Genomic DNA, 20,003 nt, shown 5'->3' on the forward strand with positions numbered 1-20,003 from the left:
TGTATAATACTGCCTCCAGAATAATCTTTTTTTTTCCTGAGGAAGATTCACCCTGAGCTAATACCTGTTGCCAATCTTCCTCTTTTTTTGCTTGAGGAAGATCGGCCCTGAGCTAATATCTGTGCCAGTCTTCCTCTATTTTGTACGTGGGTCTCCACCACAGCATGGCTGAGGAGTGGTGTAAGTCCACACCCGGGATCCGAACCTGCGAACCTGGGCCACCAAAGCGGAGCATGCCAAACTTAACCACTACGCCACAGGGCTGACTCCTAGAATAATCTTTTCAAGTCATATAACTGATCACATAACTCATCATTGCTCCCTGCAGGGCTGGGACTAGGGTGAGGTAAGGGAGGTGCCTAGGGCACAAAATTTAAAGAGGAGCCCTCAGTCTAGTCACATTTGTTCCCAAACATGAGTCTTTCCTTAGCTAAGAGGATAAACTATGAAGGCAGATGGATGTGATTTGGATACTGGCCATGCCACTTGGGATCTCTAACTGTGGCTGAGTTAGCCAAGCTTTCTATGCCTGTTTTCTCCCTTATAAACTCGATAGGGTTGTAAGAATCAAATGAAGTCACTATTTAGCACAGTCATGAGTGGCAACATCCTTGCCGGGCTGGCACCTTCCTATCCTTCAAGGACGAGCACATCTTCTCTTCTCTGCTAATTTTCCTCTCCCCCGTCAAGTCAATTGCCCTCTCATCTGTATTGTGTGGCACTTTAACAGCCTTCTGAAATTCTCCCACTGGATTGTAGCTATTTATTCCAGCGTCTGTCTTCCCTGCCATGAGGTGATCTGGTCAAAGGGAACAGAAAAGGCTCTGGAGTTAGTTAGACCAGGGCTTGAATCCCAGCGGAATGATCTTGAACATTCTCTTTGAACCACAGTTTTCTTATTGTAAAATGATGAAAATAATACTAAGCTCCGAGAGCTCTTCCATTCTGGTACACAGCAGCTGGGAAAGAAATTTCAGTTTCTTTCCCTGACCCACTAAACTGTCTATTCTAAGAGCCACCCCCATTCTAGCTGTGACCTGAGGTCAGGAACTTCATTCAGTGTGACAACCTTCGGTGCCTTGTCCCAAGTCCAGCACATAGTAGGGACTCAGTAAATGCTTGTCATGCTGAAATAAACTGCAAGATGACCAGTATTTACACACGCAGAGAAGATGAGAAGTGAGTTTGCAAATTGCAGAAACAACTTGCCAAGAAGGCAAAGAGGAAAGAATGAGTACAGGCTTTGCTGGGAGCGGTGAGGAGACCACAGTAAATGGAACAGAAAATATACACTGGGAAACACTGCAGGAGGAGAGAATGGAGGACAAGCAGCACAGCCGTTGTGAAAGGGCCTTGGTATCGGGAGAGAGAGTGTGGACATTCTTAGGCAGGTGTTGCAGGTTTGCGTCTCTAAAGCTTTGATGATGTTCCTTCACCTTTCCATTGAGCAGATAGGTGGCAGGCTGCATTATGTTCATCAAAACTCCCACTGGACTCCAGCTGAATTTATATCTCAAAGGATTGCCTGAATGTTCAGGGGCTGGAAGCCCACCACAATAGGAAACATAAGATTCAATCTGAAATTAAAGAATCAATAAATTAGGGAGAATTAACAATAAGTTAGGGAAAATAATGTATCCAAGTTACTAATCAAGTACAATGACACAAATGAAGTAAACTTGCTACAGTTTTTCTTTTCTTAAATTTACTAAGGCTTTCAAAAGTACATCCTTAATGCCAAATATGCCCTTGATTAAGTCACAGTTATATTTGATACATATGCATTTTTAAAAAACCCTCTAGAGATTGTGACTAACATTTTATTCAGTTAAAAATCCATTGGATTATATACTACAATATATAATTATAATTAATTAGTGCTAATTAATTAATATATAATTATAATTATTTTAGTCTATATTTGATTATACATATTACACATATATAACCTAAAACATTTAATTTGATTCATCACATTTTCATATCCAATATTTCCTTCTCATATGTAAAAGATACTTCATTGCTAACAGATTAATGATATTCCAAAGAATTTTTCCCACTTTTAAAAGTCAAACCTTATCTCCAAGGCAGTCTAAAATCTTTTATTAAACCAAAATGTTATGGTAGCATCTATTTCTCTAAAAGTTTATTGCTAAGACTTGGATATTGTTTTACCATGCAAATATTTCCACAGTTACAAAATTTTACTTGAAATTTCTGGCCAAAGTATGAGTTAGAATATAGCAGCTTCTTTAATCAAAATTACAGAAAGATTATTTCTATACACAAAAATCTGGACCTTTTTAATATTTTCCTAAATAGACCTTTGGACATAAATTGGGCTCACCGTGGCTCCCGCTTCTTTGGCCTTATCTATTGTTTCCATCGCCAACATATGATCAAGACCGGGGTCCAATCCCAATTCGCCAATGACTGTGATGCCAGCATCTTCCACACTACAACAGGTGGAAAGAGGAGAAAGGAAAAGCTGGATATAAAATAAAAATAATGCCACGGTGCTACTTTGTTGAAAATGACTGAAACTTACCTCTTTTCTAACTCTTTTAGCGCTGGTGTTATGTAGCTTGCAGTGATCATGTTAACTTTGTTTGTGATACATGCCTTGGCCACAACAGGATGCAAGACATAAGGCAACAAGCTTAAAAACAGGGGGAGAAACTAATCAGAGACTTTCTTTTCCAACCCTACTTTCCAACGTACCTTGAATTACACGAAAGCTCCGTTCTAAGGCATCAGTCTGATTATATTCTCTCAGAGACGACCAATGACTTTTTGGGGACTATAGGATAAATTCATCCAGTTATCACACTTAAAACTCTCCACGATATGACCTTCACCCAACTTTTCTATTTTTCTCCCTCAATTTCCTTCATAAATCATATATGGGAACCAAAGATAAAGTTATTATTCTTTTTACCTCTATATCTCCCAAATGGCTGTCAGGAGGGGGTTAAACTAAGTCAAGGTGGTTCATGTATTACATTAGAGAGTAGAGTTTAGGAAGGGCCAGGGGAGGAGACAGGCTTTAATGGTATTGATTGGTGTAAAGGCTATCAAAATGGCTAAAGTCTATACGGTGAGCAAAAATTTAAGCTGTATTCAAAATTCAACTTTGATTGGGTTTTCTAAAAATCTGGCTTGGTGTTTTAATTTGGTGCTAGGACTACATAATCACAAAAAATGAATTTCTATAAATGCTGATATAAATGAGCATATTTATATCCTATCCAAGAAATCATAAAACTTCCTGTCAATTGCATAACAATATTTAACTTCTACAAGTGTACTGCCTATTTGGTAAAGCAATCTATAGAGTACCAATGAAAATATAAATACAAACTTATAAACATTATCATACTATATCACCGTACTTGTCAAATTCATCCTGCATACTTCACATTTTCTCTATTTCACATAAAACAAAACAATAAAACCGCCTCTCAGGCACTTAATCCTCTTCAGGTCAATAGAATAGCCTACTGCTACTTAGCATTATTATCATCTGGCATAATATTGTGTACACATTTTTTCTAGTATCAATAGGAAAGCTCTTGATTTCTGTTTTTTGGCTTTTTTAATAAAAATGAACTGCTACTAAATATGGTAGCCCTTTAAAGGCTTTTAAAAACAAAATACAGTCAAAACTCTTTGTTGGAAAAATACTAATAGAAAATGTGCAATGACATCATCTTAAAGGGTAAGTGAGGATTTTTTGTCACATTCTCCACATCGAAAACTTGCCTGATAAAAGTTTTCTCAAGATCTAATAATATTTTTAAACTTTAGCATTATCTGCACTAACCTAGTAATATGCTGAGAACTAGAAGGGTAGGACTTTGATTGATGGTGCCTTCTTTAGACAAAGGGGTTAGAGTTCACAATTCACTGTGTATGTGATACAGTAACTACTCAGAGGACATAACTCTTAAATTATTTAAGTTGACTCCAACCCAATTAGTCCAAATAATTGGAAACACCACCTGTGAAAACATACACAAAATACAAATGGAATTTTCAAAGTAACTTATCAAAGTAACTACTTTGCATTAAATCATTAAAAACTAAAATTGAAAAATAAAAACATATTAAATGACATATTATAAAATTTTTTGTGAAACATATCTTTTACTCATTTTATTTTGGTAGTCCCTGTCACTGTGCTTACATCAAAACATTCTTTCTCCAACTTAAAAAATAAAAAATTATTTAAGAAACAGTACAGGATAACGTTTAACAGCATTTCTACTATTCGGCAACAAAATTCATCCAACTGAGAAAAATTAAATATAAAACAGATTTTGCTAATGCTAAACCTTATTGAAGGCCATCAGTTTGCTAAATTTTAAAATTTGAACATACAAATAGATTATTGTCTTTGTCCATTATCTTGTCATATTGTGCTTCAAATTTAGTTCCAAAGGTGTTGTATAATGTCATTTTCCCTTTTTTTAATCAAAAAACAATGTTATATTTAGGTAGCTATATGTGGCAGAACAGATTCTCTTTGTTTTATTCAGAAGGCTAGAACGTTCAATTTTTAATCAGGACTTATTTTCATAATCATATCACTGACAGACAAGATCTATTGGTCATTAGTAAATTTTTGATGAACAAAAAATTAATGTACACTAAATTTGTACAAATTGAATAACATTTTAAGAGCCCAAAGTGAGCCTATATTTAAATATATCAAGAGATAACATAAAAGTTCTCACTTAGAATTATCTTTCATTTTATCTATTTTCCACACCTGTTTTTTCTTTTTAAAGTAGGATATCACAGAACTTCCTCCAAAAATATCATTTGAATCTGATCTAACTATGAAAATGATCCAACTATGAATGAGCAGGTAACCTTCTTCCTTCTATCTTGGAAAAATTATATTCTAAGAATAAATGACTATTCTTATCATTTTGGTATTTCAAAACCAAGTTTAATTATGGAGTGAACCTCATGTAGCTCTCCATCTAGAAATTAGATCTGCATATTTATTAGATAGTAATAAACACTATATTTCAAGATCTGTTCCTATGATAAGACTTAAAATGGTCATAAAGCTAGAGAATCTACTCATTTTCATTTAAGTTGTATAAGTGCAAAGGATAAAATAGCCACCAAAATGTATGAAACATGAATACCTCATGACCCAGCAATTTTAATCCTAGGTAGATACTCAACAGAAATGTGTACATACAGCAACCAAAAGACAAATACTAAAATGTTCATAGCAGCATGATTTATAACAGCCAAATTCCAGAAACAGCCTAAACATCCAACAGTCAAATGGATAATAATGATAGACTCATACAATGGAATATTACACATCAATGAGAATGAATAAACTGCAATTACAGACAACACAAACGGCTCTCATAATCACAATGCTGAATGAAGGAAGACAGCCACAAATGAGGACATACATATGGAATAATTCCAGATGTACACAGTTGAAAGCAAGCAAAAACTAATCTATTTGTTAGAAGCCAGGACAGTATCTGCTCTTGGGGGTGGGGCTAGAAATGGAAAGGGGCACAAGGAGGGCTTCTGGGGTACTATTACATTCTGTTTCTGGACGTGGATGATAGTTACACGGTGTGTTCACTTTGTAAAAATTCATTGAGCTATACACTTACGATTTATGCACATTTCTGGATGCACTCTTCAATTAAAAAGTTTACTTAAAGAGAGAAGAGAAGAAAAGAGAAGAGAAGAGGAGAAAGAGGACATAAGGAAAGAGAAATAACAACAACAACAAGAAAGTATATGGCAATCATTTCTTGCTAGATACTAACCTGATGACAAGATCCTGTGTTGCCACCAAGAAGCCCAACTTCTCTTCTTGTTTACCAATGTCCATGCAAACAGGATTAATTTTATATTTCTTGCCTAATTCTTCCATTTGACTCTTCATGTCAGAGCCTATTTCAAGAATAAAAAAGTCCGATTTTTAGATTTCCTTCCACTAGTCAGAGAGTAAAATTCATTTTAATATCTCCAAAAATTATTTTTCGAAGTTTGAAAACAAAATAGTCATCTAAAATTCACAGAGTAAATGTGGTTTAAAATCAGTTTTTCCTCTTCTTCTTCTTTAAAAATTAGGGTTTGCTTACCTACTGTTATTTCTATATTGTCATCTCTTGACAGGTACTCCAATACAGGCTCAGATATGTAACCAGTTCCAAGAACCAAGACCTTTTTCTTGGTGCCTGAGAGTGACTTAGCACGTTCCCTATAAATAAAAAGTGGAGAGGGGAGAAAAATTTAACAAAAATATTTTAAATAATAAAATCTTGTCCCCAAATCAAACTAAAACTTAGACTATGAGACAATAATTTTTCCCACATTTCTTACAATAAGAACCTCAACAGGAGTGTCCTATACTAATATTTTTCAATAATTATTTTAGATTTTGTATGATGAACAACAGACCCTGACGTCGCTGAGGTATATGTCCACAGACTTTCATGAATTCCCAATACCACCAGCGAGGTGCAGATGCCGCGCCACTGCCTGGCTTACCCACGATCGAGTAACTTGGTCTCACACTTTATCCTTCCAGGGGACGTGATTCAAAATCATGCTAGGGGCTTTACGTCAAATACTTTAGTCACTCCTCACAACAATCCAAGACAACAATCTGAGGAGGATATTATTATTACCCATATCAAACACTGTTGTGTCATTTATCTTTAGGATCACTTGACAATAGTTAAAACCATGATTTTGAAATCACAAATGGCATGGGTTAAAGGTAGAAACCTAAGACAAGTTATTAGGCAGGATTTTAATTCTCAAACAGTTTATTCTGTTGGAATTTGTGTCTTCCTGACAGATAATTCTTTGCCTTTCCTACAAACTATGACTTCCAAGACAAGGACTAGGTCTCATCCATCTTTATAAACTCGTTAATGCTCAGAACATTTTATCTTAAATATGGAAGATACTCATTAAAAGTCTTTTGAGTCAAATTCCTAGATATCAAGGGAAAACCATGGAAATGTTCTGGTGCCAGGAACTTATGCAGCAGGCTCTGTCTTGGAATCTTTTAGGCCAAGATGTCTCTCAAACTTTAACCTTTTCATTAATTATAAGCGAATAAAAATAAATATAGGGGGGTTGGAGTGTAGGCAAAATGGTACAAACTTCTAGTTATAAAATAAATAAGTCATGGGGATGTAAAGTACAGCTAATAATAATACTGTATTGCATATTTGCAAGTTTCTAAGAGAGTAAATAAAAGTTCTCATCACAAGAAAAAAAATTGTAACTGTGTATGGTGACAGATGTTTACTAGGCTTATTGTGGTGACCATTTCACAATATATACAAACAGGACATCATTATCTTGTACACCTGAAACTAACATAACATTATATGTCAATTATACCTCACTAAAAAAAGTTTTGATAATAAATAAATAAACATAAATATAAAATGGCCCTGCTCCCCTTTACCCCCAACACACTCACATTACTGAGGAGGTGAGGTCTCCTTTAACTACCACTCCCATCTCATTTCACCTCCCAGAAAGAACAGCTATTATTTAGTTATTGTATATCCTTTCTAACAACACTTTCTACAGTATGTGTAATTAAAAAATATTATTTTGATGTCCAAATATAAAATGTTCAAAATACATTTTTCAAAACTTGCTCCTAGATTCTCATACTATCCATCTCATCAGCAACCCCAAACCCCACACTCCAGGTCAGTCATAACTGTGCTAAGTGATGGAGAGAACATAAGAATAAGGCAGGGTTCAAGATAAATTAAATTTCCTTTCAAAATGCCGTCTTCACTCTCAGTGTCTTGGCACAAGATTCCGCCCGGGAAGGAGGGCAGAAAGTCCTAGCAATGGGAGCCAAGTAGACATGCTGCTACATGAAATACAGCATGTAAGGGTGAGATATCATCGTGACTGGTCACATTAGACACGTCATTAGGATTAGTTATACAAGGGATCATCAGATGGTGAGAATCAAAAAATACAGAGAGCTATGAAAAATAAACACCCACGAAGTTTCCCCTACAAGTAACTCTCCGATGAGGTTACCGAGCTAGCTGCTTTTTAAAAAAACAAATTATACACTCTTGGTATCTTATGCCAGAATATTTCATTGACACATAAAAAGTAACTATAAGCAAACTAACACATACGGAAAAAGCATAACAGTCTAAGTATATCTGGCCAGATCTCTTATCCACTTCTTGTAGGTAGAACAACTGAGAAAGAAGATACGGCAGTTTGTGGGATTGTTTTTAATTTTCCCACTCTGGCTTCTCCTGAGAATTCAGTGCCTGAGTTATTTTGTTAAATGTGAATAGATCAGTGGAGGAGACATAAACACAGATCAAGGGCAATCAGCTGAAGGGGACCAGAACATTCCAAATAAATGTCCATGTTTTCAAACTTTGAGTAGTAAAATCAATGGAGGCAACCAAGGCCTTAGCTAAGTTCCTTTCTACGAGAACTGCTCTCTTGGGTAGATTGGCCACACTACTTTTTGGCACCTTCCTCCTAGTAAGAATCCCCAGAGAAAACTGACCTCTCACCCTTTTCTTTCTTCACTACTTTCCTTAACTTCTAACCAAGAGCCCACTTTCCTAAACACTACACTAAACCAAACAGAGTCCAATAAAAAGCAGACTGAAAGCACCAAAGAAAGCATTCATGGGCTCATTTTCCTTTGAGAAAATCACTGAGGCGTGACAATATGCAAAATGCTAGAGGAAGAACAAGGGGCTCTCCAGAGGACATCCCTTTTGGACTTTTGCTTGTTATACACAAGTCTACATAGGACATTATTAAGCCAAAATGATGCTACAATACCATTCAGGGAAGAATCGTCACATTGGTTTCAGCCAGTCACTTAGTTTGGATCTCCTACACTTAACAGACATTTTCAAAATTTACATATTGTATAAACCTAGTATCATGAACTCACACAGAAGCATTAAAAAATACTCATGAGATCCAAGATAAAAATAAATGCATAAAACAAGAGGATTTGAACAATGCTTACCTGCTCTCTCGGAGTTTCTGGATATATTTATACTTATCAGGCAATGTACCATTGGATGTAATCACTGCCTAAATGTATATGACATAAGACATCTCTTTAGTATCCACATTTTAGTCCCACAAACATAGGCTCGTGACTGATAGAGACAGAGTGAGAGAGATGGAGAGAGAGAAAAAGGGGAAGAGAGAGAGGAGAGAGAGGATGGTGGTGGAAAAAATACACTCATGGAAAGAAATTCTTTTCATAACTTACATCTCTCACCACAGGAGAAAAATTCTGACTTTCAAGAGGCTGTGTCGCATCTGATAATATCTGAAAGGAAAATAAGACTGGTAAGAAATAAATGACATTGCAAAGAAGGCTTCTTCATGTTTGTATCTATACCGAAATAGTCAAAGGAAAAAAATAATTTAGAAAACAGTTTTCTGAAGATCACTGAATAGAAATAATTGGTAATAGAAGTCTTCTACAAGCAACGAATTTTGCCCCCAAGAACATGCTATTTCAGCACAATTTCCAATTTTTTTTTTTTTTGGTGAGGAAGATTGGCCCTGAGCTAACATCCATTGCCAATCTTCCTCTTTTTGCTGAAGAAGATCAGCCCTGAGCTAACATCTGTGGCCTTCTTCCTCTATTTTGTATGTGGAATTCCGCCACAGCATGGCTTGATGAGTGGTGCATAGGTCCGCACACGAGATCTGAACCTGCAAACCCCAGGGCGCTGAAGCAGAGCGTGCAAACTTAACCACTATGCCACCAGGCCACCCCCAACGATTTCCAATTTTAAAACTAAAATGTGATTACAATCATCTTGGCTTGTTGGAAACACAAAAAAGCTTATCCTTGCCCATCAGTGAGATGTGTCATTTTGAGCATGCTGGCAAATATCACCACAAGCTTTATAGACATATTCCTCCCTCTGAGGGTGTCTATCCCATTGCAAAGGTTCAGGTTGTTCTATTAGAAGTAGACAATGGGTCTTCCAAACAGCAGGGCCACCAACCCTGCAATTGGGAGTCTCCCTCAGGTCAATATTAGTTCTCTATATAGGCACATTAGCATTTCAAAAGCGGCAGGGAATATGACTTGACCAAGTAGACCTCAAAAAGTCATCCACATTCTTCCCGCTATCTCTCAAGAATAAGTCAGGCGGCCAACCACAAAAGCCACAACTCCCATATTAACATCCCAGTATCCTTCTAGTCCTCTTGTTTTCTTCCAAGGTATCCAACTCTTGAATAGACTGCCAAGGGATAAAGGTCATGTGAGTCAGTATGGTTGCTTCTGTTGGTCAAGGAGTTATGGCCAATGAGACAATCATTCCTCCCTAATCATAGGTTAAGGCCCAGGGCACTCACCCAACTAAGAAAGAGCAAAATGTACCTAGCAGACTCTGGCAGGAGAGTATTTATTTACTGTATTAAATAAATATAAAACTACTTTTGTGTATCTAAAACACAAGACATCTAGACTATCTATTCCTGGGACGGGGCATTTAAAAAAAAAAAAAGGTGGGGCCGGCCTGGTGGCGCAAGCAGTTAAGTGCGTGCGCTCCGCTGCAGCGGCCTGGGGTTCGCCGGTTCGGATCCCGGGCGCGCACCAATGCACCGTTTGTCAGGCCATGCTGTGGCGGCGTCCCATATAAAATGGAGGAAGATGGGCACGGATGTAGCCCAGGGCCAGTCTTCCTCAGCAAAAAGAGGAGGATTGGCAGATGTTAGCTCAGGGCCGATCTTCCTCACAAAAAAAAAAAAAAATGGTAAGTATACCTATAAGACAGGACATTCTTTGGGAAGCTCATGGAACTGACACATCTCCCACTGCTTCTTTCTCCCAGGCACCTTTGGAGTGCCTCAATCAAACTCCTCCACCTCCCACCTGTCTACAGGCGAGGAGCCACAGGTAGATAATAAAACGAGGTTCAAATTTCCCTCAGCATACAGTTAAACCACCGAACTCGTGTGTCTTCTCACTCTCTCAGCTCTTTATCTCTAATTCTACGGCTCTATTTAGGCCTTACCAGAACCATGGGAACTACCTCCTACCTCCCTTCCTTCCATTTATCTCCAATCTAAAACACAAATCTGATTATTTCTCCTGTGCCTATTTAACATAATTCAGTAGCTTTCCGTTGCCTTTTTGAGAAGTCTCTAGCTCCCTATGTGGCCTACAAGGGCTCTACAGTCTGGTTCTGCCTCTCCAACCTTGACACACCTTTTTGCCTCATACCCAACACTTTAGTCCTGTTAACAGCTTAGAACTGCTTACCTGCATCATGCTTTCACATGCCTCTGTGCTACCCCATGTAGATGCCTTGCATGCTATTCCTCTACCTAGAACTCTCTTTCCTCCAAGAAGCAGCTGAAGAATTACCTCCTCTGTGGAACCTTTACCAAAATCTGCCCCCCAGCACACCTTGAAAGCAGGAACTGCACTTGGCATCTCACCACACGCCTGCTACATTATAAAATGGTAAATATTCAATAAATATATTAGTGGATACTTGATATGATTACTTAAAATTAAATGGTTCCATTTAATTTGAAAATCTTCTTAAAAAAGAAATCTTTCTTTTTCCTAATAAAACTGAATAATTGTCATGAGTCCACCTAAAGAAAGGCAAACATAAAAGAAACGAAAAGCTGCTCAATCACTGCATTTAGCTAACAGAGCTTGCTAGAATTCAACTGTTACAACACTTTAAGCACAAGAGTCCTGAAGCATATGGTATGTCTTGTCAGTTTCACATATAACATATTGAGACCTCATCACCCCTTCCTAGATTAATTTAAGCTATTTATCCTGCTGTTAAGACCCTTTCCAATACAGAACCAATATACTTACCTTTACTCCATCAGACTTGACAACTCACAGAAACCCTATGTTAGGTTAATTCCCACCTGTGCTCTACTGTCTCCATCACATAGCATGCCTCCCACTCCCACACAAATGAACAAATCTTATACATCTGTCAAGAGGAGCTCAAATGCCACCTCTTTCATAAAACCTTTCTCAGTCGTACCCAACAGAACACAACCTCTCCCTCCACAACTTCATTAACATCTTTCTGATGGCTGTCACATTCCACCTTATGGGAGGGTTGCACACTTGTCTCGTTCCCATTCTGGACCTCATGCTTCTATAGGTAGAAGCTGTGTTTAAATTCTCTTCATCCACAGCTGTGCCCTGTTCCAATAGACATTCAAGAAATATCTATTGAATTCAAATGAAACAAAACTTCCATATTGGTTCATAATGATAGCCTGTGCCCTGCAAGCTACAGGGTCTGTATGGACCTTAAGTTAGAAAGGAAAATCTAGGGAAGAAAGGACCATGCATATAGTCCGAATACAATTCCCATACAGTTATCAGAAGAGAACATAGACAATATACTTAACTTTGGGGGGTAAGCAGATAGACATACATCAAGACTATGAAAGAGAGACAGTCATCAATTTTCACAAATGTCCAGCGCTTAAAGATAGTGCTGAGATAGATGCCCCCAAGACAATCCTATCTTACTGTTTGGTGAACTCTAGTCATGTAGAAAAGGAAGAAGGTATGAACAGTTTAGAGAAGCTGGCTTAGTCATCAGACATCTAAGCAATACCACCTGTGTCAATACTTGGACGAACTAACCAGCGCAGTAGTTGAGGTTCCTGCTCCTGTGGCCAAAATTGCCCTGAGGACGGGCCATGTGGTGCGAGGAGGTAAAAATGTGCAGCAAGTTTACTGACTTGCTGATCTAAGGAAACAGGAATTCAGAGCAACCAGAGCCTCCAGAGCGTGAGGGGGAAATGCCAGAGAGGACAGATTCAGGAAAAGCGAAGCCCAACTTCCGTGTAAACTCTGTTCCAAGTCTCTGGATGACCCCCCACCCGAGCACATGCACGTCAGACTACACACAGCCCATGTAAAGATGAAAGAACTGAACTTTTATTTGAGTTATGCCCCACCTCAGGGGGGACAGAGTTTTCAGTTTAAGTCCAGCCAAGCTAACTGTCTGCTAAAACAAAAAATCAACACTTTTCAGAGAAATCTAACAGTCCAGAATCTCCACAGCATAACTACTGCATTCACATCATCCAAGACACAATCCAAATTATTCAACCTAAGAAATCAGAAAATTATGAACTCACCCATTCTTAAGGGAAAACAAAATCAATAAATTTCAACTCCAAGTTGACCCAGAACTTTAGAAATATGAGGCAAAGACTGTAAAGTGGCTTTTATAACTATGCGCCATGTGATAAAGAAAAATACACTCATAATAAATGAAACGATAGAAATTCCCAACAAAGAAAGAGAAAAAAAAAGAACCAAATAGAAATTTTAGCACCAAAAAGAGAATATCTGAAATAAAAAATTCACTTAAAGGGCTGAAGGAATTTACTCGGTCTGCAGGGAAATAATGCCAGAGGGAAATGAAGGAACATCATCAAAAACGTAATAATAAATTTACTATTACGTTTTTTATATACACATGTCTTTCAGCCACTTAGACATTTACAATTACAGAATGTTAGAACTGGAGGGACCATTAAGATTATATACTAAAATCATCTTATTTTCAGGTGAAACATCTGAAAATAAGGAATGAGTGGCCTGCTCAAGGCTGGAAAGCAGGCCGATGTCTCCAGTAAGACCTGACGTTTGTATTCTCCTTCTCATGCTACTGTAATCCCACAGCACCCATTCCAGACCCACTGCAGATCCAGCACTGAATAAGCAACCCTTCTGGGCCTTAACTTCTCTATGCCTCAGTTTTCTAATCAGTAAAGTGGGCTAAAAATGACACCTACCTGACAGGGTTTTCAAGAGCATTTGAAAATTAAAATACAGAAGAGTAATTCGAACACTGTCTGGCACATGGCAGGAGCAATATAATATTATGCCCAACCATGATAATGTCCACTGCCTGCATTTTCCAAACCCTGTTATGTCTTCCTGTGGACACATTCCAGGAGGAAAAATAAAAGGTCAAGATGGAATCCCTGTGAAAGAAAGGAAGATCACAGCCTGGAAGTTTCACTTATTCATGTGCCACTAACTACTGCCCCATTTGAGTGTGAGAGCTCCCGAATGAAATGGGGGAGGAAAAGGACAAGAGCCACTAGTCAGAGCTTTGGAATCACTGCCAGAGGCAGACACCATTCCCAACAGAAATGAAGCAGGATGGGCATGACTGCTCAGGACAAATACCAAAATAAGAAAGCTTATCTTTGGCAAAGAAAATGGGATTTGGATACCACAGTAGCATTTCAGCAATCACTGATTGCAGTAAGAAATACATGACCTCAACAAAAGCTGTCACTTAACCAAGCATTAGTGACTAAAATCCAATAAAATTTGGATTTTTCATATTTCTGATTTTTCAAATCTGTTAATCACAGCACAGTAAGAATGCTCCAATATGAACTGACCTAGGCAGCAGAAAGAATAGAATATAAAGCAAGTCTTATCTCCCATGTCATGAAAATTCTTAATAAAATGTGCATAATGAGAGACAAATGTAATTGTAGTTAAGCATGAAGGCAGTTATATAACCATACTCCCCATGAGACAAGTAAGCAGAATATGTAAAATCAGAGGGTCAGTAAGTATTTCAGGGAAGGGTTGGCATTTCATTTTACAACAGATTTCCTAGGTACAGAAGACCAGAACATTCATAAGATCACTCTGAAGGTCTCCTTAAAGCCACAGAGTTGTTGCAGATGCTACCAGTCTGCTTACCATTTCTTCAACATAAGGGTAAAGCATGTCTCCAAAGTATTCTGTGGCTTCAATCGGAAGCTCTGCCGGCAAATTGTCAATGGAACACATCAGAATCCCAGAGCCTTCAACACTAGGAGAAGCAATATGCTTTATTCAGATGTACAAAATGCTATTTGTAAGCTCTAGCTTTTCCAGATGTCTACTCCATTATATTTCCTTCATGACCATTTGTAATTTTGTACCAAAGTATATGAGAAAATAAACAAGACTTTTTTCAAACAAAACTTTTCCCTTCTTCAGCAACCCACTTCCCATTTAAATATAGTGTATGAGGATTTAAGTGTTCAAATTTGCTTATGGTTTTTCCATCAAGTTTTTTAATATGTTTGAGCATATCTCTGGAAATTTGCATAGCCTTCATAAAGATGTAAAATATTGAGTATTTTAACGCTAGTATAATAAAGGTAAGTAACTGATGTATTGTTAGGTATCTCTCACCATCTAACAGCTTTAGCAAACTCACCTGTCATGAATAATGTGCTGGTCTGCATCATACATACAAAAGGGATGCTCTATTGTTGTACACTCAGTCATAAACTCTATAGATCCTCCTGTGTCCGCTGAAATGTCACATATTGCCACAAGTCTGAAAACAACGTCAATACTTAGATGAGAGCATGGAATTCTGAAGTCTCCAACAAGATTAATAATAAATAAAAAGGAAAGGTGCTTGGAACAATTCTCAAGGTGGATGCCTAATATTTCCTAGGCTCTTAGCTCCTTTTGCTACAGCTCACTGTTCAGGACACCATGTTCTTTGGCGATACACAGAATCTTCCCACTATGAGTTTCAGTTTCCACAAGGAGCAGGAGAAGGAGAAGGAAGAGGAGGAGGGAAGAGGGGATGAGAGGGAGAAGAAGGAAAAAAAAATAAAAGTGGAAAATCTCTTCCCTAGAGAAATCATTAACAGCCTAAAGTTAACTACTTAGTCAACTCCCTCCACTCTGGTCAGTACTACATAATTTCACATGTTATTACATGGAAATCTCTAGAATTATGAAGAAAAGTCTCAGCCCAGCATTTTAAATCCTTTAGAGGTTGACCACAATTTTCCTGCCCCATCTTGAATTAGCACTGAGCTATATAAACCCTATGTTAGAGCTAGACTGCCCCACTCACTGTGTCTTAAATTCTGCTTTGGTGGCTCCATATTTATCAGGCACCGAACCTACCACTTGGAATTCTCGTTCTCCTCACTCCTCCCTCTTAGGGGTTTGCTGAACCCAAGCTCCCACTTTCTTCTGAACTCGTGTGATATTGATTGCCTCTAGCATTCCCTTAGCATTTACTTGATGTCAGCTATATGCCTGCGGGTAGCAACCATATCTCTTACTCTTCTCTGTCCTTTAGCTTAGCAGAGTGCCAAGCAGACTGGGTGTTCCACAAATATTAATTAATTAATTGAACATTTAATAATTATTTGAATGCATGTTACATGTCACACGATGTAGTGGGTACTTGTGGCCAAGATAAATAGGGTCCTTCTCCTTAAGAAGACCAAGTTCTAGTAGGAGGGAAAAAAATCACAAACACAGGAAAATAAATGATCAAAAATTTCAGAAAAAGAAACAGAGTAACAGACTAGAGAGAGATGGGAATGGGGAAGCAAGAGAAGACCTCACCGAGGAGATTACTTTTGAGCTGCATGTGGAGTCACAGAAGGTAAGCAACAGTTTCAAGAAGGAGGGAAGATTAACTGTCAAATGCTGCCAAGAGCTCAAGTAAGATCAGGCAGACAACTGGTCATTAACAGTCAAGTCCTGTGATATGTGGATTCTCCATGCGTGATACCCTTAGAGTGGGCCCAGCTGCTAACAACTGCCATCATTGCTGAAGTAAAGTCCTTACCTGTGAGGTAATGCAGGGCAGCCTTCAACACCAGGATCTGAGGACTTGCCTGGAGCCAGGAGACTCTGAGCATCTTGGCGGGTTAGTAGACGAGGGGTGTTTTGTTCCCAGTAGATTCCATTAATTAAACAAGTTGTATAGGGTGCAATCTGTAAAGCAACTTCCAAGTTCAACATGATAGGAAACAGCATATTTCAATGCAGTGTGCTGAGAGACAGCTATCAGTAAAGTCCATGAGAAACCATTTAATGTTACTTCCAATTGACTTTGTTATTTGTCAGGTCAGTGGCCATCTTTTGAGGCAAAGACAACAAATACCCACCCAGATTTCAGTGTAGAATTATCCCATAACAGAAAAAAATAAGAACATAAATATATTAATGTTTTTGTTCTACAATGTATTGCATAACCAAGAAAAAGGAAAGAAAAGAAAAAGGAATCAAGTGACCTAGCATGCTATTTCCAGCTCAAGCACCAGTGGAGTGTGACCTAAGTCATGCTACCTCAACTTCTCTGGGCTCTGTTTTCCTTACCTGCCAGATGGGGATAATACATACCCCATTCCTCAAAGGAATGCTGTGAAGATTAAATCAGATAACTCTGTAAGCTCCATGGATAAATGTGCTACATACATGCATACACGGTAACTAGGTCATTATAAGTTTTAGGATGCATCCAATCACCAACACTTCTGTGATTGGGGAAAAGAGAAGGGATGGAAATTTACTAGATTTAAAATTTTTCAGCCTGGAACTGTTTCGTAATTTTTGTTTCTCAAGCATTCTCAAGCTACAGGTGAGAGTCCTTCTCTCTGACATGCTCTATGTACTGTAACACTAAATTTCATACCAGAATCTAAAAATGCTTTGCTGTTCAAACATATGTAAACTTATTTAAAACATCCCTTTTCATAATAATTGCATTTTTTGTTTTGTTTATTTTTGTTGGTTTATTTTGAGGAGGACTGTTGCATAACCAATGACTAGAGAACACACAAACATATTCTTCTTGTAAGATGAAGCCAGTGTGCCCCCATCAGAAGGATTTTAATTTTAAGTAACTTTTTTGTCCAGTGGGGATGGCTCTGTGTTTATGTAGCCGTACTATTTCACCCTGTCCCCTGTAACCAAGGGCACACATTTTGGGACAGCCAGCTGAGGTAGTGATTGCAATTTGCGGCCGTAAAAGGAATGAACTTATGTTGAGACCAAACCTCATGAACACTGTGCTCTGCCAACAGTACTAACTAGTCCAGGATAAATAGAGAAAACACTAATCCACAGGAAACATTTTACAGCTACTCTGCACACGCAGACCCGAAGTAGAGACAGAGACAGTGGCAAAGGGCATACCCACAAAAACCACCCAAACCACTAAGCAAAGCCCACTCCAAACATCAGTAAAAGCCAACAATTCCTAAGGCCAACTCATGATACCCAAAGGACTCACAACAAGTCAATATGGGAACTGAAAACCAACGTCAACATTCATAACTTCTCTCATTGAAAACAACCTCACTATGGTATATCGAGAGCACCAACTCAAAAGCTGAATATGATACTCACATCAGTGCTAAAACGACTCATGTAGCGCTCAGGATACTTGTCATACTCTACAGGGTCGTATACACCATCTGTTTTCCTGACAAGATGATGATGGCGACTTAACACCGTCCCATACACTTTTCTCAGGTCTTGCAGGGGAGAAAGAAATTAGTAAAGTGGGTGACAAACGATAAAGATTTATGGTGATACAATATTATAACACAGAAACTGTTAAAAACAGTAAAAGATACATACAGTCAGCCTCCCCCTCTTACCTCCAGTTTGGGAAACTTCTTTTAATTCATGTGGTTCCACATATTCACAAGGTAGTTCATTGAAGATATCTTGGGCTCCCTGTAACAACGAGTAAAAATCTAAAAGTCAATAGGAAAAAGAGCCAACATGGTTCCCTGCAAATAGTCCAATTCATTTTCCCCACAATTATGCAGATCCACTTGTCCTGTCCTGCTACCAGGACTGCACATGGAAGTATAGATTAGTTTTTTGCACAGAGCCTGCGAACCAGCTTTATTCCAGTTTGAATAGTACATATTGGGAGGGGCTTTCCTCTTTTAATGAAGTTACTCAGAGTAAAAACAAGAGTGTTTAGAAATGAGAGTACAATAAAATATTTCTATTTATTTTTTGACCCATTGCAGAAATTACTTCAAGTGGGGAAACGATACTTCCTACAAAAAAAAATTAGATACCTATCTCCCAGTATAATACAAGCAGTGATGTCCTGTTTGTAAAATATTTTCTTTGAGGAAAGATCTATTTTACAACTATAAGTTTCTCTGAGGGATCACAAATGCTTGCTTAAAACTACCCCAGAAGGAAGAAGGTATTCATTCCAGTCTTGAATTAAGCTTCCTAACATCTTTTTGGCAAAACTCCAAGTGGTCTTGAAAAATTTACATCCTTGGATCACTTTCAAACTTTCGGACATCTCAGTGATGGAAGTAAAACAGATTACCCTAATAACAGATCTTTACACCATTAACAATGAGTTACTAAAAGAAAAGAAAAAGCACCCAAAGCCTCTGATGACTTGGAATCAACTAGAAGAAAAGAAAATAAGTTTGGACCATTACTGCTCTTTACTATGGGAAAAGTAGATAGGTAAGAAAAGTTCCAAAAATAGAATGCCCATTCATGGAAAAGTAGGGCTCAGAATGCCCACATCCTTTGGGTTAGTTTCAGAGGTTCAGACTGCTTTACAGAAAGAAGACAGGGGGAATTTACCTTCGATACATTACCAGTCCCTGTGAACACAAATGTTAAGGGCCCTATGGACTTTGGCATCAAACCCAGAGATATTTCATAGCCAGCATCACGGACAGCTTGCACAGCCTGACTGCTGTTCCTGTAGTTATGAGCCATGCCAATGTGCTGAAATCAAGCACACAAGATTCAAATGAGTCTACCACCTGAGACATTTTTCTATTCTTAAAGTGTAATATGTATTTTAAAAAAACCAAAAACTAAATATCTCACCATAAAAGGTGTGTGATGTCCCAAAGCAAGGAGCCTTAACCCCATTCCATGTAAAATGTTGATCATCCCTATTGCAGAATCAGACCAATAGAAAGACCATTAGTTGGGAGGAGGTGAAGCTGTTCTCTCTGCCCATTCTCCAATCTACTCGGTGCTCTGAGGAAGCACAGCCCACAGCATCTCAGATTTGGAAGGGGCTCCAGTAGTCATCTTATCCATCCCCTCAACTTTCTGCCATCAAAAGCACTAACCCAGCTGCATTCCCATCTATCCCTTCCACTTTCAATCCTCCTAA

The 20,003-nt window shown here is 38.2% G+C and overlaps 1 protein-coding gene across 3 annotated transcripts in view; it reads right to left on the reverse strand.

The window, feature by feature from the left end:
- Window positions 1-20,003, reverse strand: part of AASS (aminoadipate-semialdehyde synthase) — a 55,262-nt gene that overhangs the window by 16,467 nt on the left and 18,792 nt on the right. For all 3 annotated transcript variants that reach the window (XM_087430163.1, XM_004418755.2, XM_087430150.1), the window contains 14 exons: window positions 19,709-19,776; window positions 19,457-19,603; window positions 18,487-18,565; window positions 18,233-18,360; window positions 16,668-16,816; window positions 15,282-15,404; window positions 14,777-14,888; window positions 9,296-9,355; window positions 9,044-9,111; window positions 6,132-6,250; window positions 5,814-5,940; window positions 2,549-2,659; window positions 2,348-2,456; window positions 1,437-1,577 (listed from right to left, as the gene is read on the reverse strand). In XM_087430163.1, the coding sequence (XP_087286289.1) occupies window positions 1,437-1,577; window positions 2,348-2,456; window positions 2,549-2,659; window positions 5,814-5,940; window positions 6,132-6,250; window positions 9,044-9,111; window positions 9,296-9,355; window positions 14,777-14,888; window positions 15,282-15,404; window positions 16,668-16,816; window positions 18,233-18,360; window positions 18,487-18,565; window positions 19,457-19,603; window positions 19,709-19,776 (1,541 nt within the window). The remainder of the gene's footprint in view (window positions 1-1,436; window positions 1,578-2,347; window positions 2,457-2,548; window positions 2,660-5,813; window positions 5,941-6,131; window positions 6,251-9,043; window positions 9,112-9,295; window positions 9,356-14,776; window positions 14,889-15,281; window positions 15,405-16,667; window positions 16,817-18,232; window positions 18,361-18,486; window positions 18,566-19,456; window positions 19,604-19,708; window positions 19,777-20,003) is intronic.

The sequence above is a fragment of the Ceratotherium simum genome, chromosome 1 (genome assembly GCF_057802395.1).
Source record: "Ceratotherium simum simum isolate JZ-2026a chromosome 1, ASM5780239v1, whole genome shotgun sequence".
NCBI classification, from domain to species: domain Eukaryota; kingdom Metazoa; phylum Chordata; class Mammalia; order Perissodactyla; family Rhinocerotidae; genus Ceratotherium; species Ceratotherium simum.